At 55.1% G+C, this 27933-nt stretch overlaps 1 protein-coding gene across 1 annotated transcript in view; it reads left to right on the plus strand.

The window, feature by feature from the left end:
* Positions 1-21282, plus strand: part of MLLT6 (MLLT6, PHD finger containing) — a 42417-nt gene extending 21135 nt beyond the window's left edge. The window contains exons 8-20 of the mRNA XM_074162775.1: positions 1255-1353; positions 8517-8691; positions 9444-10034; positions 11506-11687; positions 12392-12509; positions 16216-16282; positions 16673-16815; positions 17097-17285; positions 17465-17553; positions 17938-18293; positions 18433-18541; positions 20034-20411; positions 21238-21282. Coding sequence (XP_074018876.1) covers positions 1255-1353; positions 8517-8691; positions 9444-10034; positions 11506-11687; positions 12392-12509; positions 16216-16282; positions 16673-16815; positions 17097-17285; positions 17465-17553; positions 17938-18293; positions 18433-18541; positions 20034-20411; positions 21238-21282 — 2541 coding nt within the window. The remainder of the gene's footprint in view (positions 1-1254; positions 1354-8516; positions 8692-9443; positions 10035-11505; positions 11688-12391; positions 12510-16215; positions 16283-16672; positions 16816-17096; positions 17286-17464; positions 17554-17937; positions 18294-18432; positions 18542-20033; positions 20412-21237) is intronic.
* The last annotated feature ends 6651 nt before the right edge of the window (positions 21283-27933 follow it).

Below are 27933 nucleotides of genomic sequence, written 5' to 3' on the forward strand. Positions count from 1 at the left end.
CTTCAGTCCAGACTGAGGACTTCAGCTTCTAGAATAAAACGCCCACACGAGGGAATTGTAGCAGAGTGTGCATCCTTTCCCACCAAAAGGTCTCAGAGACAAGAGGATGGGTTTTTCTAAGCCCTGCATCTCCTGCAGGTGTTTATCTGACAGCAACTCTCTTGGTCCACACACCAGTGACCGCAGTGGGAAGTCTGGAGCTCAGCACAGAAGTTTCTGCAGCTTCAGGAAAGAAGGCCACGTCTTTAGCTGACTTTGGTAGCATGGAAAAGCTCCTGTAGTGGGTTGAGCGTGTTCCCATGGGAGCGTGGAGCTGAGGAAGACAGGGAGGAAGCAGGAGTGTGTGATGGAGATGCTCTTCTCTCCATCCATCTTATGTGCCAGCTGGCCTGGGCATCCTCAAGCCCCACTGACTTAAGGCCACACAGGCCTACGTTTTCAGTCCTTTCACTCATCTCAGTTTTAGTATCATCTCAGTTTTATTATAAACATCCAGACAGCACTGTATAAGAATAACCCCCTTGGTTACAGTCCATTCCGCAGAATATAAAATCAGGGCAGGCAGGACCCAGGGTTTCTCAGGCCATGATTTTTCCTTGGTTTGCAATTTGAAGAATCCCACGTTTCTGGGGTTTTAGTGAGAGAAAAAACAGGATGAAGAAATCCAACTAAATAGTCTGTCTCCTGTTAGCAGAGATGGACCCAGACCAGCTGTCTCTGGTGGGAGGGGAGATGGGGGGGATCTCTAGGTCAGGTTCAAACCAGGGTTCTGAGATCTCCGCTGACTGATCTCTTCACCTGTGCGCATGCAACACGTGCTGAAATCCAGCTTCTCCCATTGACTGTGCAGGGTGGATCTGAGAAACCCTTGAGGAAGGTGGAGAGTGAGGGTGAGGGGGCACAGGGTCCCTTTGGAGAAACAGCAGGAGGAAGGCTCAGGTTTCTTGAAATCAGCCAGAGCTTGTTAAGTCCTTCCCTATCATCTTACCATAAACTGATTCGTGGGCTTCTGTTGATATTCTGCACTCCAGATGTTAGCTGCAGCTGGGGTAGAGATAGTGGGACGCTCCCAGCCAGAAGCTGGGATGTGGGGGAAGGGATACTGGGCTCGTGTGGATGGGTGGAGAAGGAAAGAGGAATATGAATGTATGGTTGTAAATCCACCCCTACACACCCTCCTTTCTTTTCCCTTACAACTGCTCTTCTCAGCAGAGGAAAAGTTAGCCTTCCAGTACTCTCTGATTTCTTTTGCAGAGTCGGAAAGACAAGGAAAGACCTAAACAGAAGCACAAAAAACGTCCGGAGTCTCCCACCAGCCTTACCCCATCCTCGGTGCCCGTGGCTGCAGAGAAGGTACCCAACCCACAGCATGTGAGTGTATGAATTCAGGGTTGGGAGGGAGGGCAGGGGCAAACCATCGGCTTTTCTAGGAAACGGGGAGGAGAGTAGAGAAGAGCAGAGAAAGGGCTTTTGTCCATTTGGTTTTGATTCCTGATTCGTCACATTCTCGCTCTCTCTGCCTGACTCCCCACCTCGATGCCCACCTTGGGAATTTAACACGGCAGCTGCCTTGATTTCTGTCAGCGCTGACGACACAATCATGGAGCTGAGCTCCCAAGTGATGGAGCTGTAAGTGCCAGCCTGTTTTGCAGCAGATGTTTGGATTTCAGGCTCTTGCAGAATAGATAAATATCCGTGCTTTGGCCTTTTCTGCTGCCACGTTGTAAACGGCTCAGGCAGGTGGATAAGCAAGGCAAGGCTTGTGGGAGGAGGTGTTATCTTTTATTAGACAAACTGATAAAGCTGGGGGGGGAGAAACCAGGCAATCTTAGAAGCACATAAAATCTTCAAAGTGCATAATAGAGGTAGCTTTCCTGAGACAATGGGAGGTTGGTTCCTATTTAGTTCCTTCATTTCAGGAAAATTCAGGCAGCAGTGCACGGTATGGTGGCCTGTTTTGCTCCTGAGGTGTCGAGGCTGTCCAGTTCCCTGCTGGGAAGATGTCCCTTGTGCGGAATTGGCTGCCCAGTGCCCAGAACTGGTGGGGCCCAGTCAGGAACGTCAGTGTGTTTCTGATATTCACTGCTGAAATGGTGCTGCTGACATGGGCTCCTGGCTGTAAATCAGGATAGCCCTGAGCTTTCTGTAATTCGTGCCAGCCCCCAGACTCCAGTAATGCAGAATAGACACGGTGGAACCTGCCTCGAGCTCGCCTGTGACAAGGTGAAGGCCGAGTTTGCAGTTGTTCGGGGTCAGGGAACAAGTGAGGTTACTCCAGCACCTGGACCTTTGGAGTCGTGCTCTCTATAGTGGGAAAGTGAATTAATGCAGCTCCTTAGCAGGGCCATTCTGGTGTAAGCGAGAGCAGAACTAGGGCCAAGCTCCCGCTAGGACAAATAAACAACATGTCCCAGGAATGTCCTTTTGTGCACAGAAATGCTACTTGGAAAGGCTTGGGTGTCCTTTACGTGGCAGGACTGCGCTGAGAAGATGAAAATTCACAGGCTAACGGTGTCTGCACGTGTGAGAAACACTGCAGGGGCAGTCTGGAAGAGTGAAAGCTCCTGCCAGTCAGCACGGGGTTGCTTTGGGTTAGGACTGGAGAGGATTTTCTATGTTGTGTGTGCGGCCAAGCCTGGAAGCAGGGAGTAGATGTAGGTCAGAGCTGAAATGGCAAAGCCGGTCTCACGGTTCTCCGGCTGGGAGGAGCAGAAAGTTCAGCGGGACCGAGTGGAGGGACAGCCCCTGAGCTGCAATCCCTCTCGATTTACCTGTGCTCGTGTTCGGGCAGCGCAGCTCTGGTTTTTGGGAACAGCAGATTCACCCAGTTAACAGGGCTGTCAGGAACTGATGGTCTAAGAAGATTATTCTCAAGCTGAACTGAAATCCAAAACCTGACTCCTGGCCAGCCGGAGTGGTTATTAGACAATTACCCGCTGTCTCCTCCAAAGCCCTGCCAGACCTTTATAAATACGGAGGGAAGGGTGCAATTCAGTTTTACAGGCAGCTTTCAACTCTTTGTAAGCTGAAATTCAGGAGATCCTAATTACTGTAGCTGTGCTTGAATGACAGGGTTTTAGTGTTTCCCTAGGGAGTTATTATTAATCCTCATAACAGAGAGTGTATTTCCCTTGCTTTTTTTGTTTGCATAGATCCCAAAGCCTTGTTCAAACTCTCTGTTACCAAAGGTACCCACTCTGGATCAAACCTAAGAGCCTCTACAACCTCACACAAACGCCTCTGGGGGTGGTTGTATGAGGCTTTCTAGGTGGTTGCATGAGTGTAACATTGCCCGGGTTAGGCTAATGTAAAACCTTGAAACACATTAATGTAGCATGTCCAAACAAGTGTCCTATTCAAAGCCAAAACCGTCTTTGTCCTTTCTGGGTCTTAGATTACAGCGCGTCCCAGTAGAGCGTACTGGGGAGTGGGTAGTGTAAATGCAGCAAACCAGAAGCTGATGTGTGCCTGCAAGAAGAGCGTTGCTGGTTCCTGCTGTGCCATGGTTGGGGTCTGAAGAGAGCTGGGGTCTCTTCCTCTCTTTACCACTTGCATGATCTTGGCCAATTAATTTATCATCTCCATGGTTTTCTCCAAGTTACCCAAGGAACCAGAGGTTAAATTCCCCTGGGATGATCCCTGCAGGTGACACAGTGTTCCATGGGGAGCAGTTGGGTGAGAGCAGATCTCAGTGACCTGCAGATGGTCGTGTCCTGGTGTCTGGGAGAAGGACACTGTCCCACAGCGGTCGCACAGAGCCACAAGAGGCTGGTGCAGCCCTTGATGCTGTATCCCCCTGGAGTGGTATATCCCACTCCCTCAGGCAGCCTGGCCTCTGGCTTGACCTTTTTCTGTAATTTTGCAATCCAGATTTATTTTTCAGTTCCAATTTTCACCTAATATGTCGGCCACCCTGTGCTCCCCTCTTGAACCATTTAGTTCTGAAGAAGATCCTTTGATGTGGTTTCAGTCTTCCTCTTGAAATCAATTGTGCTAGACCTCTGACTTCTGCCAGATTTTCGAACATCTCACTGAGTGCTTCCCTCCGACTTCTAGGAATCTAAATACCATTAATATCTGACACTTGGACTCCACCAGGCCTCTGTGTCCTGTCTGTGCAGTGACAGACTCTCACTGGTTCTCTCTGGTTTGGGGGACAAACATACTGAAAACACGGTGGTGTGGCCTCAGCTCTCGTCTACACCGGAAAGTGAAACTGGGGTGTGAATTCACAGCGTGCAAACAACTCTTCATAACACCTCTCCTGAGCTCTCCTCCTGCCTCTGAAAAGTGTCTTTGGGCGATGAGATGTTCATGGCTCTCAGGAGACCCTGCTCGTGGGGCACGGGAGCGTCCCTTCCAGAGAACACACGGAGCAGCTGACCTGCTGAAAATCCCCGTGTGCTGCTCTGGTGGTGGATTTGGGGATGGAAGGGTTGTAGAGAGTGGATTTGTGCTGGATACAGGCTCCCATTCATTGTCATGCTGGCTACTTGGAGCAGCTACAGACTTTTCGGGGGGTGGGAAGGAGGCAGAGAACATCCCCTCTGGGTAATAGTCTCTGGCTAGAATAGTTTCTGGCTATTTCATGTGGTCTATCCAAAAGCTACAAAACGCTGCCAACTAGCAATGCTTTTGAACAGCCTGTTGGAAAGATGGTGTTCATGGAGGGGGCCTGGGGCAGAGGAGGATTTCTCGCCGGGGGAGGAGCAATGAGTCTCACCAGTAAGTCTTGGCAGCCAGCGCTGCTCCGGCTCTGGAGTCACAGGATGCCAGACAAATTCAGGAGGCAGTTTCTGCGCTCGGGATCCCTCCGTGTAGCTGGTGCCTGGTTCTGGCGATCGAGGTGAGCGAGCAGGCGAAGAGCGAGCAGCCTCTTCCCTCCCCCTGCGAATGCCTCTGGGGAGCCGTCCTGCCGCTCTCTGTTGCACTTGCAGTAAATCTGCAGGATTGCAAGCCACCCCAGCTGCCTTCTCCTGCCAGCTGCAGACATCACGATCACTTGTTGACACACACTCGCACATGCTACGTGTTTTGGGCTCCAACATCTGGCTTGATCTGGGTTTTGTAATCTAAGCCGGGGACGCCAAGGCCTCCCCGCACCCACCCTCTCCCGCTCAGGTGCTGGAGAGGAAACACAGCAGGGCCAAGAGCGCACGATTGCAGGGAGACTTTCCAGGTTTCCCACTGTTATTTGAGCTCTCGGCATCTACCCAGGACTGGTCTGGAGCTGACAGATCCTGGGAACCCCTGCACCGTGCCCGGCTCAGGCAAATTCACAGTGGCTGCGATGGGGTAGGGGCTTGTGGGGGAAGGATGATGATTACCCCTGCAAATCAAAGCATGTCTCAGCACGGAGGTTTGCGGTAAGAATCCCTGAGCCTTTTAGCATCCCTTGTCCCGACATGAGTGGGAATTTGCCAGTGACATCAGGGAATTAGAAATACGGTCTTGGCCTGTCTGTGTCTCCCATCCCCACCTACAAAGCACGGTGCTGCCTGGTCTCGAGGCTGAGGGAAGGGACGTGGTTAAAGGTTGCTGGTGGCTCAGAAACAGAGATGCTGTAGCTGAGCATCCCGACGGAGACTCCTCTGACCTCTAACTAGCGATCCAGCGTGGAAAGGCAGCTGATGCTTCCATCCTGCCCAGCTGGCTGCCTCGGCGCATCGCCCTGCGCTGCGTGGGCTGCAGGAGCTCCTGCTCCCGTCGCATTGTTCCTCGGCGGTGTCCTCCCTCCTTCCCCTCTCCAGTAGTTTAATCCAGGGCAAAGCCGCTCTGTGTTTCTGACGCGGCACCAGCCTCCCCCCACCCCTTCTGTATTTCGTCAGTGGTTCCCTCTAAGGAGCTCGTCCCGCCAATCAGGAGGCAAAGAGATGCTCTTCTGATTTCCCATAAATAAATTAATGAATGAAGAGCTTGGGTGCTGCACAGTGTCACAGGGAGGCCAGGAAACAGGTACTCGGGGGACAGCGAGTGCCGGGGGGGGAAGGTGCGTGCATGCCTGCGCTTGGGTGCCCGCGCGACTTCGTCTTTCTTCTCCCAGCTCCAGGTTTGAGGCAGGAGTTTCCCCATCAGACTGTCACCTCCAGCTGGGGCAGCAGGTTTATTCTGGTGGCATTTTTCACTTGGTTGCTTTAAATAGACCTTCAAAATGTAGCTGCTGCCTCATTTTGAAAAGAGAGCTCTCTCACTTCCTCACTGCTTTCCTATTTTTTTTTTTTTCTTCTGCAGCATGCCCTCCCCCCCCCCCCCCCACCTGTTTGCAACACACAAAATATTGCTGTTTCTGCACACACACACACACACACACAGATTTCCATGCTGGAGAAAAGCCGATGAGCCAGAGGTTGAGGTTTCTCCACTCCTGCTCCCTCTCAGCAGCAGCCCTGCGCTGGAGAATCTCCTTCCTTAGGGAGGCAATGGGACTGCAGCCCACTTTACTGTTATTAATATTGGCATGATGGTAGCGGACCCTCCCCTTCAGATCCAAGGCCGTGTTGTGCTTGGCCATCCACGTGTGTCTCCTGGAAGGCTCCGCTGCCACACAGAGCTTTGCAGGCTCCACGGAGCAAAGCGGGAAAGAAATAGAGGCACAGAGAGGGGAAGTGATTTAGTGCGGTTTCAGCTTCCTTCTCCCTGCTCCTCGGCTGCAGCGCCTGGGCCCTTGCCCCAAATTCAGGCTCTCTGGAGCGGCTGCTGGAGAAGGGCCCTTTGTGGTGAGGAGGGTTCGTGGTCCTGCCGTACAGATCTGTCTGCCCTGACCTGTTTGGCAGAACGATATCTAGGCAAGCATTTGGCAGGAGGTGGGAAAATCCTGCCCCCGAAATCGCTGGGAGTCTCTCGGGGAGGTCTGTGGGGTCAGGTCAGCCCTACAGGTGAGTGTCTGTCCATTCACCGCCTTCAGCTCATCCTCTCTCCCTCCCCGCCCCCGTTTTCTTTCCCCCTTTAATTTTGCAATTAAGATCTATTTCCTAGCTCAGATTTCCCCCTTCCACCCTGCACTAATTCATTACTTGCCCTGCACTCCCTTCCCGACGCTCCGGATTTAAAGCATGTCTTCTCATGTGGTTTCCCCCTGCCCTTCTGGGGCCTCGTGCACCTTGTGCCGAGCTCCAAAGAGGTGAATTTATGGGGGGAAAATTTGGGGCTTTGCGTTTCTGCTGAGACGTGAGCCATCTCGTTCCTGCGATGAGTGGTCCCAGGACATCCCATAGCGCCCGGACACTGCTCTCCTTTCCCTCCCCAGGCAGATGTGGAAAGTCGGAAAGATTTTCATGCTCCCTCTGAGCTCGTAAATCAAGGAGGCTTAATCTCCTACATCCAGGAGTCTGTGATGAGAAAATACAGATTCCCCCTCCTCTCCCCCCTAATTTCCACCACTCCCTTCCTCCTGTCTTTCATATTCCCGGCACATCTGGTGTGTGTTAGGCTGCCAGCTGTTGCATTGTGCAGAGTGATTAAACCATGTGGGAGGAAAGGGGAGAGATTTTTATCTGGGCATTCATGAGTCTGCATTACAAGCCCTTTTTTCTTTAGCTCTCCCCAAGAAGAGGTCATCTGGAGTCAGGGATAGTGGAATGTAAGAAAGGTATCGTGCTTCTCCGTGTCTTCCTTGTATCTGCTCCGTAAGAAATAGAAGGTGTTTGCACTAATGTACAGGTGTTATATTTTGGGCTGTAGCCATCATGTTGGAGCTATATCTATAATATTGATTGGTTGTGGTAATATATTGCAAGAAGTGATCTTTGAACGCTGCTAGTTTGGCTTTGAAGTGACTTGAAGGTGAAGGTTTCATATCCCAGCGTGGGTGCCCTGGGGGATCTGGTTTTCGGTTCATTCTACTCTCCCCCCCTGCTAAACTCCCACACTTCTCTCTCTCATCCCAAGCTCCTGGATTTCCTAGCATCTGGCCACCCTCTTCAGCCCCTTTGCTTCCCTGTCTCCTGCAGGCTTAGATGGGGTTTGGATAGCATCTGTTGCTGCATGGTCAGATGTTGCTCTAGCAATGTCACTGGGAAATATTTATTGCAGTGGATTTGGAAAGCCCTGGGCTGGCAGGGGATGCGCTTCCCTGGATCCATGGATGCTTTAGGGAGCCCAGGGAAACTCTCATCATGGCACAAGGACAAGCCCGTTCCCCCAGGTGGAATGACCTTGCTGAGAACAGCACACCTGAGAGAGGCAGCTGAAAATACATGTTTGAATCGCAGCCAAATTCAGGTTTTATTTGGGCTGAATAACCTTCGGACATCTCTGGTGTCTGTGCCCTGACTGTCAGTGCCCTGTTTAATTTCCTGCACTGAGGTGGGATGAGCGTAATCCCTAGGAGTATAAAGCCTGGAGCCACCAAGCAGCAACGGAGGGAAATGTTGCTTTTTCTCCTGAGTAACATGACCTGACCATCACTTTGTGGGCAGAGGGGGCAATTACTTCTCCTAAGGGGAAATTGGTAAAAAGAGCCCCTGCTGTGGCCACATCTGGCCTGAGTGAGTCACCTCTGTGTTTGCTGCTGCCAGGGCTCCACCAGCCACCATGAGGGGAGCAAAGAGACCTCGGAGGTCGGCAGGTCGGAGGTGAAAGGCAAGAAGTCCTCAAGCCATGGCAGCAGCCACAAGGGGAAAAAGACGGGGAGCGGGAAGAGCTCGGTTGGCTTCAGCTCGGCTTCATCCAGCGGGACCTTCCAGCCAGCAGGTAAGGGGGGAAGGAGAAGCAACGGGTGATGTTTTGCTTCGTAAAGATACCCATTCACCAGCTAGTGCCCTGAAAGTTTGCTGATGGCTATTTCTTTAACCCCTTGAAGGGAAAGGGAAGAGTCTTATTGCTACTGACTCCATGCACAGAGGGAAGAACTGAGTCGGATGAGTGTTACAGCTCCCCTCCTGTGCAGGCCTGCTGCACTGCAAGGAAAACCAGCTCCAGATGTTCTGATTGGAGGGCGGAGGGAAGGGATTCTGTGCACAGGCAATATGGGCAGCACCTGCCCTCTCCTCTGTAGGTGGTACTGTCTGCAGCAGTGTTTTAAGGAGTACGAATGGAGAGACCTGAGCCAAGACCTGATCTCCAGGCTCCCCCGAGTTCTGAGTCAAAGCCTTTCAGGGCTCCCATCTGCTCCCACCTCGTGCAGTTCTTTTTCGAGCTGTTGTAACAGTGAGGCTGTTTCGTCTCCTGGGGACGCTAATCGGTGCAGGAGGGACAGTGGTGATGCAGGGCCTGAGGGAGCAGACACGTTTGGATGGGGTGAAGTTGCTGGTGTGCACCTCTCATGCTTGCTAGAGAGTGTCAAAGCAACAGGAGCAGGGCTGGGGGGTGACAAAGTTGTCCCTCAGCTCAGTAACGAGCCTGTGCCAGAGGACCTGCGTTGCGACCTTGCTCCTGTTGCCTACTGGGCTGACTTATTGCCACCACGAGCCATCCTATGTCTGCTTCCCCTCTGCTTCCCCCAGGGACCTCCTGCAGCAACTTGCAGTGCTCCCAGGACTTTGTGACATTCCCCAAGCTTGAGCAGGACGACGAGAAGTACCGGAAGCCTGTCTCTTCCTCTTCTTCTTCCCACTGCTCCCCTCTGTATGAAGGCCAGAAGGGGGACGTCTTTGAGCAGAAGGTGATCTTCTCCGGCTTTGGGTCCATCATGCGCTTCTCCACCTCCGCGGTGAGCCAGCAGAGAGGCCGCGATGCTTCCCCCGTGGACTATAAAGCCTCGAACCCTGTCAGTGGCCCTTCGGTGGGGACCAGTGGGACCAGTGGGAGCAGCAGCAGCCACAAGCGCATGCCATCCCTCAGCATGGAGGAGGGAGAGGTGCTGAAGGAAAAGAAGCACAAGGGTAGCAAGAAGAACAAGCACGGGCCTGGCAGGCCGAAAGGGGGCAAAAGCAAAGAGATTTTGGGTGCCCAGCTGGCTGGGTCCACATCTACTTCCTCGTCGCCCTTCTCCGGGGGCTCTCTTGTTAGCTCCAGCATCGGCAACTCTTCCCGGTCCTTCAGCCACACGGGGAATCTGCCCAGCCTCAGCATGGAGTCCCCACTGCTGGGTTCAGGTACGTTCCCCCTTCGGGCTCCGGGTGTGCACAGCTCCTCCCAGCCATGCTGTCACCTTCATCACACTTGGCTGGTGTCTGGACCCGTCAGCACAGGGTCCAGTCCCTTTAATTCACTCCCAGGAGCTATAAAAATGCACATCTGGGTCTCCCCTTCCCATCTTGGCCTTCGTTCTAGAATCTCCTCTGGGTCAGCTTCTCTCTCCTTGGAGCTGGGCTGCAGATTGGAGCTGGGGGGGGAGCATTTCAAACTTCTTTGTCCAAGTGCTGGCAAACCCCAGAGCTTCATTTCCAAAGCAATACCGAGAGGGGGTATTCCCAGGCCAAACCGGAACAACCACAGACTGACCCCAAATGAGGGGTTCTCAGAAGTGGTTCAAGTTTAACCTCTCTTTTAAAAGCAAAACCTCTCATCCTGGTCTTACCACATCCACGTAGGGTTGGGAGACTGGTGCACCATTAACTCGGAGAGACTTATGGCTGTTCCCAGCCATAGTCCCCTTCCCTGGCCTGGCAGGGCTGAGGGCAGCTGGGACGTGGGGCAGGAAGGGGTTAAGGCAGCAGGCAGAGGAGGGGCCTGCTGCTCGGGGCTGAGGTTTGACACTGTTCTGGCAGCAGAACTTGTCATTGGTCTATTGTGGGTTGTTTGCAGATGCTCCAATTTAGGTCAGATTGCAAAGGAGGGGGGGGAGAGTATAATTTTGTTGTGTTCGCCTGGGAGCCCTGGCCCATTTGTCTGCGCTGCCTGAGAGAGGAGAGGAGCTGCAAGAATTGATGCATCTTCCAGAATCATAACCTTAGGCCGATTTTTTTTTTTTTTTGCCTCCTTCCCCACCCCGGAACAGCAAAGGGATGTTTCAAAGAGGAGGTGGCGCCAGGCCCCGCTCTCCTGCCTGCTCCTTCTTCCGTTCTTCTGCGGGGAGATGTTGGCAGGGCTCGGAGGGACCCAGCTTTGGGCACTGCCTCTGCTGCCTGCCTAAGCCAAGGGGAAGTCAGACTGTCCCCTCCCTCCGTAGCAGCTCTCTCCTCACCTTTTCTTCCTCATTTATCTGTCCCCACCATGGTCCCCGGGCATCACGGGAGGGGGCAGGCTAGCTCAGCAAGAGTGTGGTCTCTTGACTAGCACGGGCAGCAGAGAGTGGGACTCTCTGAGCCCATCACCCCCTTCTGCACTGACTTGTGCCTTCGGTGAGTCGCTTTATGCTGCGATTTCTGGGGTTGTGGGGGGCAAACGAGAAGGGGGGGGGCAGGGGCAAGGCTGGAAAAGCTTGTGATACCTTTTGATAGACGGATTGCAGACTGTGGCCACCCTCACTGCACGCCAGGCTACGAGATGCTGAAGTGCATGTTGCACTTGAGCTTGTGCATCGGTGCCACCTTCCCTTTCTGAGATCAAGCCCTGCAGAAAAGCAGCTGCTTGCAGGCCATGGGAGGGGAGCATGGCTCTCTAACACGTCTCCTCCCCTTGCAGGGATCTACACCAGTAACAAGGACCCTATTTCCCACGGGGGCGGAGTACTCAGAGCTGTCTGCAGTACACCCCTCTCTTCCAGCCTGCTGGCACACCAGGGTACTTCGTCTCTCCCACAGCTCAACCGGTCTCCCTTTGCTAGCACCATCCCAGCTTCCTCCTCCTCGGTCTCCACCACGCAGGTAAGAACATCAGGACCAGGAGAGGGACTGTAATTCAGGAGAGCGTGTGGCAGAGCAGTGGGCACAGAAGGGTTGCATTTTCCACTTGGGAACATCTACTCTTCCTTCAGTTTGGAGGGGAGCTGCCAACTGCAGCTTCCTTTAGAGTCAGTAGAAAGATGTAGGCAATTTTGCATCAGAGCAGCCTATTTTGGGGTGGGGGAAATTGCAACTGAGAAGGACGTGTTGCTTTCCAGTGACTATAAGGGGAGCGCAGACAGTGCTTGGGTAGCAGAGGCCTGGCTGTCCCCGTGCTGCTCGTCCCCGGCTGCTCAGCGGGATCCTGCCACCGGTGCCAGCCCTACCTTCGCTCTGCAGCACAGATAACTTGGTGGGAGGGCTCACACGTCCCAGCTGGGTGGGCTGTGTGTGTGCCAGGAGACGGAGCCTTGTCCTTTGTCGGGAGCTCACTGTGAGAGGTGTTTTACAGGGAGGAGAGAGTTAGTTTTACAGCCTCGGTGTTAACACGGCTCATTCAGCCCTCTTGGCTCTGAGACGGGGCTGGGAAGATTTCAACTGTCTAGTGAGACTTCCAAGGAGATATTTTTAACACTCTCTCTCATGAGCAAGCTGGGTTCAAGAGGAGATGGAATAATGAAGTTATTTTCCTCTTGTATTTTTGAGAAGTCTTTTCTCTCTCTCTCCCTCCTTGTTTTGCCATGTAGGTGTTCTCACTGGCAGGTTCAACATTCAGCCTCCCTTCCTCACATATTTTTGGAAGCCCCCTCGCATCTGGGCTATCGATCAACCCGCTCTTAAATCAGTCGGAAAGCAGCCGGGCAGGTACGTGAATCAGAAGGTATGTGAGTTTGGACTTCCCAAGGGGTCTCCCTGGAAGAGTCGAGACAACTGCATCCATAGTTCTCCAGCCGCCCTCCCTGCTTGCCCCCATCCTGTGTGTTTGAGAGCCTGGGGCTAGGAGAGAGGGACAGTGGCTTTTTCCCCAAGCAGGGGGTGCTTGTGTTTGCCCCAACAAAGTGCTGGCTTGAAATCTTGTAAAAGCCCATCTGCTGGTGTGTCCATTGGACAATGTGTGTCCCTGGACATGTGCTAGAAAAGGGCAAGAATTTAGGTCCTTCCCTACTGAAATTTGTTGTCTTTTTACACACTAAAGATGTACAAACCTAGTGCAAACTACTGAGCTTTTGCTTGCTCAAAATAAGTTAAAAGTTTTTGCTGGGGTTTTGTTTTCTGTTGTTGGGGTTTTTTTTAATCTTTTAAATGAGGGATATCTCACACTCTTAATTTTCATCTTCCATTTCTGTTTTGAGTTACTTTCTGCCCTTCCCCTTTGGCTTTGTCATGAATGCAACAAAATCCACTGTTTCAACTTCCAAACGTGAACGTGCCAACACTGAATTACTTACAACTGCTCATTTTTTCCCACCAAGGCAAATTCATTTTTCTTGGAAAATTGCCTGGTTAATAAGCAGGAAACTGGAAGCATCGTAAGATTTCTTTTTCTTTTTTTTTTTTTTTTTTTTTTTTCCCAAAACAGAGTGGGACTGATTTGCTTTGTTTTGTTTTGCACCAGTAGTTAAACAAAAGCACCCTCCTGATTTTCAGCTGTTGCAGTTAGTGGTGCGACTGTCTCATGCTCCCCTAGCCCGGAAACGTTGGCAGCTCCTCCTGGGAGGTAAAGCCCTGCCCGGTGTCACGCTGAGTGACAAGCACTGTAAAAGCCCAGGGTCCTCATTAGAGGTGGCTCCGAGTTCTCCGGATGATCTGACACCAGCGTGCCCTTATTTGCCTTAACAAGTGTGCATGCCTGCATGTAAAGCATGAACGAACACCTATGCTTGCGTATGACCTTTGCAAGCCCATGGAAGGTGCCCGTCTGTCTGTCCGCCTGTCGCTGGTGGCATTTTGTCTGTCTGGCCCCGCCGGCACCTTCTGTCTCTCGAGTGCGACGGGAAGGGAACTGCGCAGCCGACCCCAGTGGGAATCGTGTCACGGGAGCTGCAAGGCAGGAGTGATTCAGTCACCTGGAATTACGGAGAGAATGGGATGATTCAACGAGTTATTCTTCCCTCCCGGTGATCGACAGGAGGGAGATGACCTGGTGCCGCTTCCCCGTTGTTGCTGGGATTTTGGCAAGGTGCTGACAGGAGGAGGAAGCCAGTCAACCCTCAGGAATAGCCCTGTGGTTCAGGCACAACACGGCAGTCTGGGTTCTGTTCCAGCCCCGCGGCTACTAATAAATGAATCATGTAGGCAAAATCCAACCAAGTGCTCAGGAAAAAAAAAAAAAGAAAAAAAAAAAGAAAAAAAAAAAAGGCCTGATCCTTAGTTTCCATTTCCAAGGTTGCTCTTTTTGCTCTTTTTGTTTGACTGGGATCTTAGGAGCTTCAGGGTGTGTTTCTCCCAGTTCCAGGCAGCGTTCAGAACACCTCCTGCCTCTTGTCACATTTAAGGTTTGTTCATCGCTATCTCCTCCTGCTGGAGTTAGTGGCCCACAGGCTGTTAAGACAAATTCACTTTTTTTTTTTTTTTTTTTTTCCAGAGGGATTAATTAACGTTCATTAAACCTCCTGTACGGGGCAATTTTCACTTAAAAGCGTGGTGACTGCTTTAATCCCAAGTCGTTAACAGGGTGGTGGTGAAGTTTTGGGTAATCCTGCCTTGTCTTTAACTCAGATTACCTTTCCTGAGAGTGTCCGTGTAGGCAGACCCCATGGAGATGGAGCTTCCATTGCAGTAATATTTGAGCTTTTCCCAATTTTAATGCGATGGAGGGAAATGGTGTTACCCAGTCTTACAGATGGGGGACCTGAGAAACTGTTACCGCTGATGCGGGTTGATACCAGGGTGCCTTTGGCAGTACAAAAACTCTGATTCTTATCTTCCCACTCCCTCAGCTACTGTCTAGTTCTTCCTCCCGCGGCTTGTCCTGGATCCTGCCTCATCACGATGACAGGCCAAATGTATTTATCTTCTCTAGTTGTCTTCAAGCCTCTGTCTCGTACTTGCTGCCGTGGAAAGTGCTGTCTCTGTGTGATAACTCAGTCATCTCCCCGCTCTGTAGCCAAAAGGGTGGTGTTGGCCAGGAGATAATGGAACGTGGAGCCTGGTGCTGTTTCAGAAAACCAGAATATATGTATGTGCACAGGCTCCCTGGGCTGCGAGCAAGCAACGTGGCGGTAACAAGCAGGCAGTCAAAGCTTAGCTGAATATTTATTTATTTGGTTGCAAAAGGGCTGCACGCGGTGGGCTGTGGCTATTTTTCGAAGGTTTTAGGTGGTCCTTGGATGGAAACGATGCTGAGGAGCGCTGCCGTGGTCTGACTGCTCCTGCGCTCTCCTGGTTGGAGAACTTGGAAAGATTTCATCCCTTGTGGGGTCCCTGAAACCAAGACTTGTCTCCACAAGGTGTCTTATAGCGGGAGGCTGCCGTTGACTGGCACCTCCGGAAAGCAGTGGATTCTCCTAGAAGGGTGGACCAGTTATAATTGATGGGCAGAAAGACATTCCCACAGGGATGAAGGAGCGAGGATCCCGCTCGTACCTGTCTGGAGGAGCTGCTGAGCAGCAGCTGCGTTTGCTTGTTCTCGGCAGCAGAAAATACCACCAATAACTAATGCCCTGCTCAGGGCATTACACTGTAAATCACGGTGTTCCCTGCAGGAGACTTCCTGGATTCTTGCGCATTAGAAATGTCTCTTACTGTGTGAAGAAGAGGAGGGGCAAGTCAGCCAGCTGGTGCAGGCTGTAGTCACAACATCTGACACGTCCCAGAGCAAGGGGAACGTGTGTTTACGGGCTGGCGGGCTCTGGGGATGGAAAGCAAATGGCAGATAAATATACTTCCCTTCTTGATTACTCTTTGGGTGGGGGATATCCCGCACATGCACAGTGCCTCCGTCCCCGGCACTGCGGTGTCCCAGCTCCCTGGGACGGAGGGATGGCTGTGGGGGTAGTTTGTAGACCCTGAAACGCTTATTTAAGCTCTTTAGAAGGGAGCTGAGCATCTGGAGACTGTGGAGGGATTCGGGAAGGGATGCTGGAGGCAGAGGGCTGCGCTCGGGAGAGCTGAGCGGGGCTTTGCACGGGATGGATTCATCCTCCCAGGCTCAGCAAAGCCTGCGCCCCCCCCGCCCCCGCAGCTTTACAGCTAAAGGAAATGCTTCTTTCTGCCCATCCCTGGGGTTTGCGGGGCCGGGGCAGAGACCGGCTCCCCGAAACCCTCCCGGTGCGGGCACACACACACACACACCCCCCCCGGGAGAATGTCACCCCTGCCACGAGGAAGGGGGTGGCGGGGGTGACCTTCCCAGGGTGACACCCCCCCCGCCCCATTCCCGGCGTGACACAGGGTGACACGCAATGACACGGGGCCCCTCCCACGGCGGGCGGAGCCCTTATGCAATGCCGGTGGCCCTGCGCTGCTCGGTGCTCCCATCTAGCGGGGACCCTCGGGTGACAGACCCGGGCAACCTGCGAGGGCTGGACGCCTATGAACACTGTCCCTCTCTGTCCCTCTCCCCACCCAGAGCCTGACCTGGAAGACTGCAGTTTTGGCTGCCGAGGGACGTCGCCCCAGGAGAGTCTCTCTTCCATGTGAGTGTCCTTCAGGAGTCCTCCCCCGCCGCCGGGCACCGGGGAGAGGCACCACCTCTGCGCATCCGCCTGGGCACGGCCGTACCCCGGGATGCCGTGGGATGACACAGCAACGAAAGGGAAAGAGACTGGGGGAAGTAGAGGCAGCTCCTTCCCTCCTCCTCGGGGCTAGGGGTGGGATGGGAGAAGAGGAGGCAGGTTTGCTTTTCCAGTACGAGCCGGGGCTAACGGGAACGGAGGGCTCTCCTGACGTGGAGCAGGGGGGCGCTGAGGCTGGGAGGGATGCAGGCGCTCCCGGTGTGAGGCAGATGAGATGTGGGGAGAAGGGAGGAGATGAGTGGAGGTACAGACTAGGGAAGCCTCTCTGACGTCCCCCCAACCCTTCCCCAGGTCCCCCATCAGCAGCCTGCCCACCCTCTTCGACCAGACGGTGTCCTGTAGCAGCAGCGGGCAGCTGGAGAATGTCCCCCAAGCCACCCCGAACATCGAGCAGCTCCTGGAGAAGCAGGGCAACGGGGAAGCCGGCGTAAACAGTGAGTCACTCGGGGCATGGGCTGCGGGAGGAGGGGTCCTGGTGCATGTTTGTGTGGGAGCCAGCTGGGATTTTGCCCACAGGCAAAGGAGCCGGGTGGGGGACAAAGCGCTAGTCTGTGCCATGGGGGAGTAGCTGGCAGTGGGCCTGTGATCTGGGGCCAGTCTCTTCCCCCAGTGTGGTCTAATTGCGGTATCTCCTGTGGATCCCCTTCTCCTCTTTCTTTCGTCCCCCATCCTCTCCCCTGACCCTGTCCCGCTTCCCCGCTTCTGTTCCCTGCAGTTGTAGAAATGCTCAAAGCCCTGCACTCGCTGCAGAAGGAGAACCAGCGGCTCCAGGAGCAGATCATGACGCTGACGGCCAAGAAGGAGCGTTTGCAGCTCCTCAACGTCCAGCTCTCCGTCCCTTTCCCCGTGGTGACCAGCAGCAACGGCCCAGGCAGCCAGGCCCAGTACATCCTGCCTCCCAACGGTGAGAGGACCGGTGGGAAGCATCGCCCTGTCCCTTTTCGTAGCGGTGGCCTGGGGCGGGCAGGAGGGGGGTCACAGTGGGGAGGATCTGACCCCTTTATCTCTCTGTCCCTTGCTATTGCTGTGGCAACGTCAGGCTCCACCCCTGACTCTGCGTCCTCACTTCTTTCCTCCGTACAGTCTGCAACAACGATTCCCTGAGCATCAGCAAGAGCCCCCCGTGCAAGAACAGCTTCGGGATCGAGAACTCGCTCTCCACTTCCTCTGAGGTACACCGGCCACCGCATCCGCCAGCCGCCTGGGGAGGGGACTCGGGGAGGGAACAGAGCAGCGCAGTCCCAGTGCTCTCGACTTAGAACCCAGCTCGTAAAGCCTTGTAGCCCAGAAATCAGGTTTCTTTCTCTGGAGCACCCCTTCTTCAGTTCGTCTCAGTGCTGAGGGTCTGAGGCTGGGAGTGTGAGCTGAGAACCCTTCTAGCTTATTCTAGAGATCCAGCAAAGCATGTCTGAGTTCTGGGACCCCTCTGAGCGTACACCTGCACTCACAGCCCTCCCTCTTCCCACCTCCAGCTCCTGCCCAAAGCACCCTTGGAGCTGAGCTGACCTTTCACAAGCTGCCCCAGTCCGATGCTCTTATGTCCGTTTCTCCCCCAGGACCCTCATTCAGGTTGCCCCAGCAGGAGCAGCTCTTCCCTGTCCTTCCACAGCACTCCTCCGCCCCTGCCCATGCTGCAGCAGAGTCCTGCCTCGCTACCCCTGCCCGGGGTGCAGCAGGTGAATGGCCTGGCCAGGGTGGCAGGCAGCGGGCTGGGGGGAGGCACCACTGCCAGCCACAGCCTCTCCACGGTGCCCATGGTGGACGGCCTGATGGGGACCCTGGCAGGAGGCCAGCAGATGCCCATCAACGGGATCCTGGGGAATCTGAACGGAGCTCAGGCCGCCCAGCCTCCGAGCGCCCTGACGCAGGCGAGCGGGCCTCCGACCTTGCAGCTCTCCACCAGCCTGAGCAGGTGAGGATGGGGACTCGCGGGGACAGCCCTGCCCTCTCCAGCAGAAGCTTAGCCCCGGGAGGGAGGGAGGGAGACAGACCCTACGGATGCAGGGCCAAGACGGGCTGCGCTGACATTCCCTGCCCTGTTCCCCTTGCAGCGTGCCCAGCCTGAGTCCCCTGACAGAGCAGCAGCGGCACGTCTTGCACCAACACGAACAACAGCTCCAGCAGCTTCAGCAGCTCCTGACTTCCCAGCCGCTTAATCCGGTAAGTGTGCCCGCTGGCACCTTTTATCTGATGAGCTCTTTAATGGGAAAGCCTCGGAGCAGAGAGCAAAACTTAGGGTTCCCTCCTTCACGAGAATCCCCTGCCCACAGGGCTGCAGAGAGCCGTGTGCCTTTTCCGTGGCTCCGGGCCGCTGAGGGTGGAGCGAGGAGAAAAGCTTTAGACAGGAAGGTGCGGCATCTCCTGGAGGGAGGGCGACGGGGATTTGATCTTTTTCTTACAAAGGAAAAAAACTTAATCTGGGTTTCCCACATCCTGAGGGTGTGAGGACATGGTAACGTTAAGCCACCGTAAAATCAGGAGTGCTGTTACCTCCTCCAGCCATCTTTGAATGCAAACCATGTCTGCTCCTGCTGCTGTGAGCACGCTGGGCTCTGGGCTTGCAGATGTGCCGGGGCCCACGGCAGAAGAGGAACTCGCTCGAGGGCATCGCTTGAGTTTAGAAAGAGATAAGCACCAAACTGCTTAGTCCTGAGTCAGGTGAGCCCTGTCTGGGCACACTGACGTGGAGAACTGGAGATGCCAGGGGGACTGTGTAGGCGGCTGAGGACTTTGGGGTCAGAAAAGGGATCAGGCAGCTGTTCTGAGGATCTTGGCTCTCTGCCTGCGTCCTCTTGGGTAGAAGAGCCGCCCCGTCGCAGGCTGTTGTGGGACTGGCTGCAGGGAGAGATGGTAAACAAGCCCTGAGTGTGTATGAGCCGCATTCACTTGCCCTGCAGAAACCTCTGCGGCGTCCCTCCCCTGCAGTGGGGTTGCGCGGGAGCGCTCACGGTTCCCGTCAATGAAGCTGTGCTCATTTATATCTCCCGTGAACTTGGCCCGTTGCTTTGGATAGATTTCTGGGTCAGGCTATTTATAACTCGGGGAAAAGCAAATTTCAAAGGGCTTCTCTTTACAGCAGCTGATGTCACCGTGTCATCAGCTGCATCCCTGTGGGTACGGGAACAATGTCAGCTCTCAGCCGGCTGCGTTGGTCGATGGTTGCTATAGTGATTTCCGCAGTTTGGTTGGATTCGAGGGCGTCCCTCGGGGTGCAGGTGAGCTGTGGCCCTTGTCCCCCCACGGGGTCCGGCTCACCTACACTGACCCTGGTCAGGGATAGCCGGGAAGCGGGACGGGCTGGGGAAGGAAATTACCAGCCCATCTAGAAATTCAGGATAGTGAATGCCACAGACTTAAAATCCGTGGGTCAATTGATTGGAAACAGCTGAGATTTGTGTGCCTGCAGGTGGGGTTGGCTAATCCTACGCTTCAGGAACCAACGGGGGCGGAAAGGTCATAAGCACAGGCTGTTAATGAACACAAGACAGACTGTCCCTCTACCTACAGAGACGTGATCGAGGGGACTTTCTCTCTGTCTGCAATAGCATTGCCTGGGATGGAGTGTGCCCATGTGCCTCCTTTGCATTAAGTGTCACCTCTTCCTGAGCCCTTTGTCCCTCTTTTGACTTCTCTCCCTCACCCTTCCCCGCAGGAGCAGCAGGCCCTGGTGTTCCAGATGATGCAGCAAATCCAGCAGAAGAGGGAGCTGCAGCGGCTGCAGATGACGAGCTCGTCCCAGCTCTCCATGACCAGCCTCCTGGCAGCCACCTCCGCCCCCCTGCACTCCAGCACCAGCGCCCTGATGACCTCGGCCCCTCCGCCGCCCCCCAGCAGCAGCTCTCTCATGGCCTCCCTCTCCCCCCAGCAGCTCAACCCTAGCAATGCCCTCCTGGCCCCCCAGGCCACCCCACCGCTCAACGCTCCCGGCAACAGCCTCCTGGCTTCAGGGACAGGCATCCCACCCGTCCTCACAGCACAGACTAACCCGTTTCTCAACCTGCAGGCTGATGGCAACACCCCAAAAGGAACGGTGCGTATGCTGCTAGCGCTCCCCTAACCCCGCCGAGCTCGTGGTGCCGGGCGCTGTGCAGACCCGGGGAGAGGGAGCCTGCGCTGCAGTTCACTTGGGGGAGCGAGGGCGCAGAGCCAGAATGCTCCCCTGGCTTTGCCACATCCCTGCCTAGGCCAGTGTCACGTCCTGATCCTACCTCCAAGGACTTCTCTAGGGCCCAGACAGGGTCGTGGGTTGGCACAGAGGCTCCCGAGGTGCCCTTCCGTGTGTGTGTGTGTGCGGACACGCACCGGACCTGCTGCAGGAGCGAGGCAGAGACAGGCTGTAGATTTGTCTCCGTTAACCCTAGGACTTGGATGGGACAATGTGCCCCTGGGCAGTGCTGGCCCTATCGGAGCCTCATGGTGAAATTCGAAGGTGACTGCATGTTGAAACCCAGGGTTTAGAAGGAATCTTGCGCCCAGAGGAGAGGCTGTGGAGGGGTTTACGGCCTCTCTAAAGCAGCCTTGTACTGGACAACCAGTGTCTAGGGACTGGTGGTGTGATACTTCCATCCCTCCCCTGGCCTGTACCTGTACCCAGAAGGTCCAGCCCCGGTTGGAAACATTTAGGAGCCAAAGGCCAGGGTCGAGGGGCCGGTTTGGCCCGAACTGGGCAGAGGGGAAACCTGGGGCTCCCGTGTCTCTGTCGATCTCGGAGGAGCCCCAGAGGTTGAGCAGGGCCAGGTCCGCAGCACAGCAGGGCTCTCAGCTTCTGCCCCCTCGTGTTGCCGCCCCCCCGGTACTGATACCTGTCTCCTCTGCGTCTCTTTTTTTTTTTTTTTTTTTCTGTTTGTTTTTTAAAGAGCATGAATGAAAAGGGAGCTCCTCTTACCCAGGACAAGGGCTAAGCTCCCCCCTCACCCCGAACAAACCAGCAGCCAACTCCTCTCAGCCAGGGGAATGTGGCTTTCCACAGTCAACCTTGATACTGTTAGAGCAATGAGCACAAGGCTTCCGAGAAGCGTTTCCTGCCGCTGGGCAATGCCAAGAGGTGCTTTGGAAGACACTACGTCTCTGACCGAGCCCTGGGATCGGGAGGAACGAAGCTGGGGGGGAGGGGGGGGGTGCCCCCTGCCACCCTGCTCCATGCCGCACAGGCTCAAAGCGAAGCTGTGTTGCCACGCGGAGCGGAGGAGAGAGTTTCACACCAGCTGCCGGGGGTGCGGGCGGGTGTTGGCGTGTGTGTAACCACCCCCCACCCCCGCCAAGGCCGAGGAACTAGAGACCGTCGAGCATCCTTGGCCATGACCTTGGTGGAGGGAGGCCTCCTTTCTGCACGGGGCAGAGGAACCCGGCGGTGCCAGCGCTGGATGTGACACAGCTGGGGAAGCGGGACGTGGTGGCCGGTGCCTTCGTGGTCTGCTTGGGCCAGGCGGGGAGGGTCAGAAGAAGTCCCGGAGCTGAGATTTCTCACCTGCTTTTCATCCGCTGGGCTCTCGGGATGCTCTTCTCTCTGTAGCCATCACACGAAGCCCCGACACCTCAGCTGGAGCCAAACCCAGCCTGAAAAAACACGAGTGGTGGAGCGATGGGTACGGACTGGTGCTGGGGGAGGAGGTGAAGGCCACCTACTTCTTTAAAGGACATTGTTGCATCTGCTCTGTCAGCTGCTGGACTTCTCACCTGAAAAAGCACACTCCTGCTCCTTGTGCCGTCTCTCTTTCCTTCCAAGATTTCCAAAGGCTAAGATTTCACCTTGCAAAAAGGGGCCGTAGCCAGTATTACCCCTGTGGTAGCCAACTTCAGAAGGTGCATTTGAACCTGGCAGCCGTTTCCCAGGCCGGAGCCGGGGGATAGAAACGTGTGTGGGGAGGAGAGAATGCCCCAAATCCGGTACCTTTTCTTTCTTACCCACCACAGATCGCTCCAGTCTGGCAAAACCACGTTCTTCCACTGGTCTTGGGCACTTGAGCAAAGGGATCTCCAAGCAATGGGACAATTACCGGTCTCCTGAGCCGAGACATCGGACCCTTTCATTGTTTTCCACCTTTTGACCTTAACTCCATCTCTCAGCCTGGAACCTCAGCGAAGAACTCGGCGTCCTCTGGGCTCGGATGCGGTGGATTGATGGAAGAGGTGGGGCAGCCCCGGGGGAAGGGGGACATCGACGTCAAACGTACAAACCCCCCCCCTTTTCCTCCTGCCCTGGTTCAACCCAGAGCTCCTGGGGACCGGCGGGAAGACTCCAGCTGATAGAAACTCTGAGGGTCTTAAAAACAAAAACAAAAAGACAAAAAACCCCCAAGTTGTCAGACCTTAATGGATATTTTTCAGCACATTCCCACTGCCTCTAACTAGTTTGCACTATTCGAATTTGTCAGCAGTGGGTCTGTGCTGATAGTACTAGAAAAGCTCGTTATAGGTGAAAACTCATCTGCTAAATATCTTCCTTCCATTTTATTTTATTTTATTTTATTATTTTATTTTTATTTTATTTTATTTTATTTTAATTCTTCTGTTTGTTTGGAAGATTGTCGCCACAATGGTTGAATAAGGCTAAAAGGAGAGAAAAATACCTTTCTGATCTCAGCCTCCAGTTCTGTGAACTGGGCAGAACACTGCTGTCTGCTCAGAAATATATATATATTATATATATATATAAATTTTTTTTGTTTTTTTATAAAGAAAAGCTAATGTTTTAACAAGGTTAAGATGCTATTGGAAAGGTGGAGATGGCAGCTAAAAGTGGAAATGCAGGAAAAAGATATTTAAAAGTCTCCCTTGCAGTCCCTGGAGAGGAGCGGTGACCGGTGGCTCCGGCTGACACCCTCCCTGTCCCCGGCCACCTCCCGGGGGAGTCACGGGGTGGGCTGTGCCACCGGCCACCCCCCTGGCACTTACCAAACGGGAACGAGATCTTTCCCTTGACTCTGAATTTTGGCTCCCTGTCCCCAAAATCGCTCTGGCACAACTGTGTGCTTGCACTTTTTTTTTTAATTTCCCTTTTTTTAAATTTCTTTCCCCCACCCCACCCTGTGTTGTGTCCCGTCACCCAAACCCCCTCTGCTTGGAGCAGGAGCTGTGGTTGATTTCCCCACATCTGCGGCCTCTTGGGCTCGAAAGCACCTCGTAGAATGGTTACTTTGGGGCTAAATCCGGCCCTGCCGTGCCCTGTCTGTGTGTGTGTGACGGCTGCCAGCGCGCGAGGGCTCTTCCTGCCAGGGTCCTGGGGCCCTTGGGTCCTTTGGTCCTTGGGATTTGGGAAGAAACATCCCTTAGGGCTGGTTTGGGTCAGCAAGATGCTGGAGAGAAGCATCAAGGGTAAAACAGGGGCCGTTCGAGGTGCGAGTGTGGGCTCTGCCGGCTGCCTTGGGCCGGGGGTTGATTTTTATTTTATGTTTTACCTTTTTATTACTGTAAGGTCCCAAATCGGCGTTGCCGCCTGTTCCGCGGTCCTGCTGCCCGTCAGCACGGCCGTCACACTGCTCCATAACCGGGAGGGCCTGATCCTGTCCCCAGACCTGGTCAAACTCTTCCCAAACTTAACCGCGTTTCACAGCCCGGAATTAGAGACCTGGAGGTTTCTCCTGAGAAACCTGGAGCCGGTACCAGGAGGAGAGGGGCCGGGAGGGAGGGAGGGCTGGTGGCATCTAACCCGTGCCTAGCGAGATGCGGTACGACACGTGTTGTGTCCCAGGGCAAATAAAACCATGTTCAGATCCGTGGTTTGGTGCCCAAATCCCTGGGCAACCAGGTAAGGTTGCCCTCGGGAGGCTGGAAGGTGGCATTCGGGGTTCCCTCCGGCTACTGCGGAGATATTTGGGAGCCCGCACATCGGGAGAGGTTGGGAATCACGGCCTGAATTCAAGGATTGGCACCCGGGATTGCTGTTAAAGGCTGAGCTGTGCCCCGTGTCCCCTGCCCTGTGCCGGCCGTGCCGCTGCTGGTGGCGGTGGCACCGGTTTTGGGGATCCCTGGAGCGGGGAGGGACGATGCTGGGGAGGAGGGGCCGGGGAAGAGCCAGAAAGCACTTACTTAACACATTTCTCTGACATCTCCCAAAGGCGCCCCGTCCCTTTGAAGTGCTCCCCTGGTCCCGTCACCTCGACCTGTCCCGGATTGAGGGGGAGGAGAAAAGGGGACGCTGCTGGAAGGGCGACAGCGACCGTTGGTGTCTGTGAAAAAGAAGGAGAGCGGGGGGGGGGGGAGAGAAAAAATAAAAAGCTAAAGATTATCTGTGTTTCAGTTGCACTGGGGTACGTTTCTTTACCCGTTTTGATGCTAATGTCTCATTTAGTATGTTGCATGTGTCTTTTTTTTTTTTGTTTGTTTCGATTTGGTTTTTTTTTTTTTTTATTAAATAAAAGAGAAAAAATGTGTATATTTTTGGCAATTTAAGGTAATGTAGCTAAGATATATTTTTTTCACGCTGCTTGACTGTTCTTTATTATAATAAATAATATTAATATTAAAATCAAAAGGCTTTTTTAATACAGCTAGGGTTTCCAGATTTAAACCGAAGAGAAGGTTCTGTGTGATCGCCTCCCACCGGGCGCTGGCGGGGGTTTGGCGGGGGGGGGTTTGGCAGGGGGGGTTTGGCAGGGGGGGGGTTTGGCAGGGGGGGGGTTTGGCAGGGGCTCTCCTCCAGCCCGGTCCCTCCTCGGTGCCTTTAACCTGAGACGCGGAGCTGTGCTAAAGGCTGGGGGTGTCACCTCGGCAGGAAAGGGGGGAAACGGCGATAATTTTAATAGGAATTTTGCAGCAGCGGGTCTGAAACCGCGCTTCGGGGCTCTTCTCCCTTCTCCCCTTTTCCAGCTGGGGAGGCGGAGGCCCCTGGGGAGGACTTGCTGGCTCGGGAACCGGGTCTCCTGCCCTTGGTTCTCCCCTCCCCTGCCCAGCAAAGGGCCCCCCCCAGCTCCATGGGTGGAAAAACGGGGGCTCCCGGGTGGCTTCACTCCTGCAGGGACACTTGGGACCGTGGGGTGCTGGCCCTTCTGGGCTCAGTAGTGGTGCCCAAGGGGGGGGGCAGTTGCTGCTCTGTGGGGGGGGCCTTTCCTTGACCTCCCTGGGTTTGGGGTGAGGACCCTCAGCACAGAACACCACCCCAAAAACCCACCGCTGCCCACCAGACCTGGGGCATCGCTGGGGGGGGGGACAAAAGGGGGGGTGATGGGGGGGGGGGGGGCAGCAGCAGGACGGGGAAAGGGGTTTTTTTTGCTGGTTTGTGGCCAGAGGGAGGGTTTGGTTCAGGCTCCGCTGAATCCATCCATCCATCCCCCCCCCCCCCATGTTTGACCCTTCCCCTCCTGGTGTTTGTGGTGCAGCCGCTCCGCAGGGACAGGGCCCCCCCCCAACCCATCACCCCGAGCCGGAGCAACGTCTGGCCTGATGGAGGGAGGGAAGTTCAATCTGGGGGTTTCCTAATTAATATAGCAACATTTACCGGAGTTTGCAAAAATGGGTTTGTGCTGCCAATGGCTAAAAAGCAGGAGAATGGAAAAAAGGCTGTTGAAGTTAATAATTCCCATTTTTAACTCGGGAAAGTCACCGTTGTCCTGCCCAGCAGCGCCGGGGTGGGGGGACGGGGCTGCGCTCCAAATGACGCGTGACATCACGGCTGGAGGGGAAAGTGCAAACACACACACACACACACCCCCCCACCCCCAGGGCCTGGTTTGTATTTTTAATTTAAGCCACAAATGCCGGGTTTTAGCACCTGCCTGGGCTGGGGGGGGCCCCCGCTGGTGCCGGCCCTGGATGGAGCCCCCAGAGCTGCATAACTACAGCCTGGGATGCTCCTGTTCCCGGGATCCCTGTTCGGTCCCGTGGATTGGGAAAGGGGGGGGGGGAACGCGGAGCCCCCATCCCCGCTCAGGACAGACCCTGCCCTCGGGCACAGCCTGGATTTTGGAGGGATTTGAACTCATCCTCCCAGTTCCGAGGGCTCCCCGCGGCTCCGGTGGGACAGAGGGGCCGTGGAAAAGGGATGAGCAGGAAAAGGGAGCGGGGAGAGAAGCAGTGAGTCACAAATACAAGAGCATAAATACAACAGCAGATCTTTGTCTGGTTGGTTTGTTGTGGGTTTTTTTTTTCCCTAAAAATACGTTTTTATTTCAAAGCTACAACAGGCAGATTTGTAGCCGGGAATGTACAAATTTTCTTATGTATTTATACAACCGCCGCGTGTCGGCGTCTCCCGGACTCGCTCAAGGGGAGGACGCTCCCTGGTTTAATTTCTTCCCAAGGATAAACTCCGGTTCAGGTGCTAAAGGGCAGCGGGAGCCCTTAGGAAACCGCTCCTGGTCCCCCTTCTCCGGCCTGCGGCGGGACAGGGAGTCCCCGAGACTCGTCCTCTTGGGTTGTGTGTGAGGCAATTAATGTCTCTGTATCAGCTCATTAGCGTGTTCCCGCTGAGCAAGCCGTACAGCCCGCGTTACTTCTATGAAAAGAGTGTTTTCCAAAAAAAAAAAAAAAAAAAAAAAAAAGGGTAAAAATTATCCCCTTCCACCTCTGCTCCTTCTCGGGGTGTTTCCGGGCCGGCGCGATGCTCGGGGGGCCGAGGGAGGGGGGTGACCCCAGCCCAGCAGCTCCCGAACGACTCGCAGCCCCCCCAAGTGACGCAGAAAACCCGAGCCACGGCCCCCAGGGGGAGATTAAACAGAGAATTTACAGCCCCCCCCTCAGTTAAAAATGTGCGGGGGGGGGGCGTCTGGGTGTCTCTGAGGGAAGCTGCAGGCGCTGAACCCGGGGGTCCAGGGTTGGGGGGTCGCTGCCCGGGGCGGGGGGGGTTTTCTCCGGGGGGGCACTTTAGAAAGGACGATAAAATGTCCTTGGGTTGGACGTTGGGTTTTACCCCTCCGCAGGGCGACACCCTCGGGTCAGACCTCGCTCCCGTTGCACCGGGACATGGGGGGGGTCTGCCCCTTGCCCCCCCCAGGGCAGGACGGGCGGTGGGGGGGGGCTGTGACCCCCCCCCAGGCCGGGTGGGATGCTGCCCGTGGGGGGCGGCTGGCCGCAGAGAGAGCCCCCCCCTCCTCCGGCGTGGGGCCATCTGCGGCGCTAAATCATTCCAGCTGTCAAAAAAGCTAATTTTTCCCAGGAGTGAAATGTTTAAAAAAACAGAAAAAGGGGGAGGGGGGGGGGGCGGGGGGAGTCCGAACCTTTGCTGCTTAAAAGACCAATTTCCAGGGAAGCGGCGGAGCCCTCATTTGGCGAGCAGAGGGACACCACACACCCCCCCCAAAAAAAAACCGCCCCCTGCAGCTCCGCGGGGGGGGGCGGCGGCGGACCCCCAAACCCCGGGGGGGGGGGGCCGGGGCGAACCCCCAAACCCCGCGGGGGGGGGGGGCGGTACAAAGGGGCAGCGCACCGGGACCCGGAGAGGGGGAGGTCGTTGCGGGGGGGGGGGGGGGGGGATGCTGCAGGGATCCCTGCGATGGGGGAACCTTTCTGCAAGGAGCCGCCGAGCTCCCGCCGAGCCCGCCCGCCCCGGCTCTTCCGGCGGGGCCGGGAGGAGGAGCCGGTGCCGGGGAAGGTGACCGGGCGGTGGGACGGGAGCC

Source organism: Numenius arquata, chromosome 23 (genome assembly GCF_964106895.1).
Source record: "Numenius arquata chromosome 23, bNumArq3.hap1.1, whole genome shotgun sequence".
NCBI classification, from domain to species: domain Eukaryota; kingdom Metazoa; phylum Chordata; class Aves; order Charadriiformes; family Scolopacidae; genus Numenius; species Numenius arquata.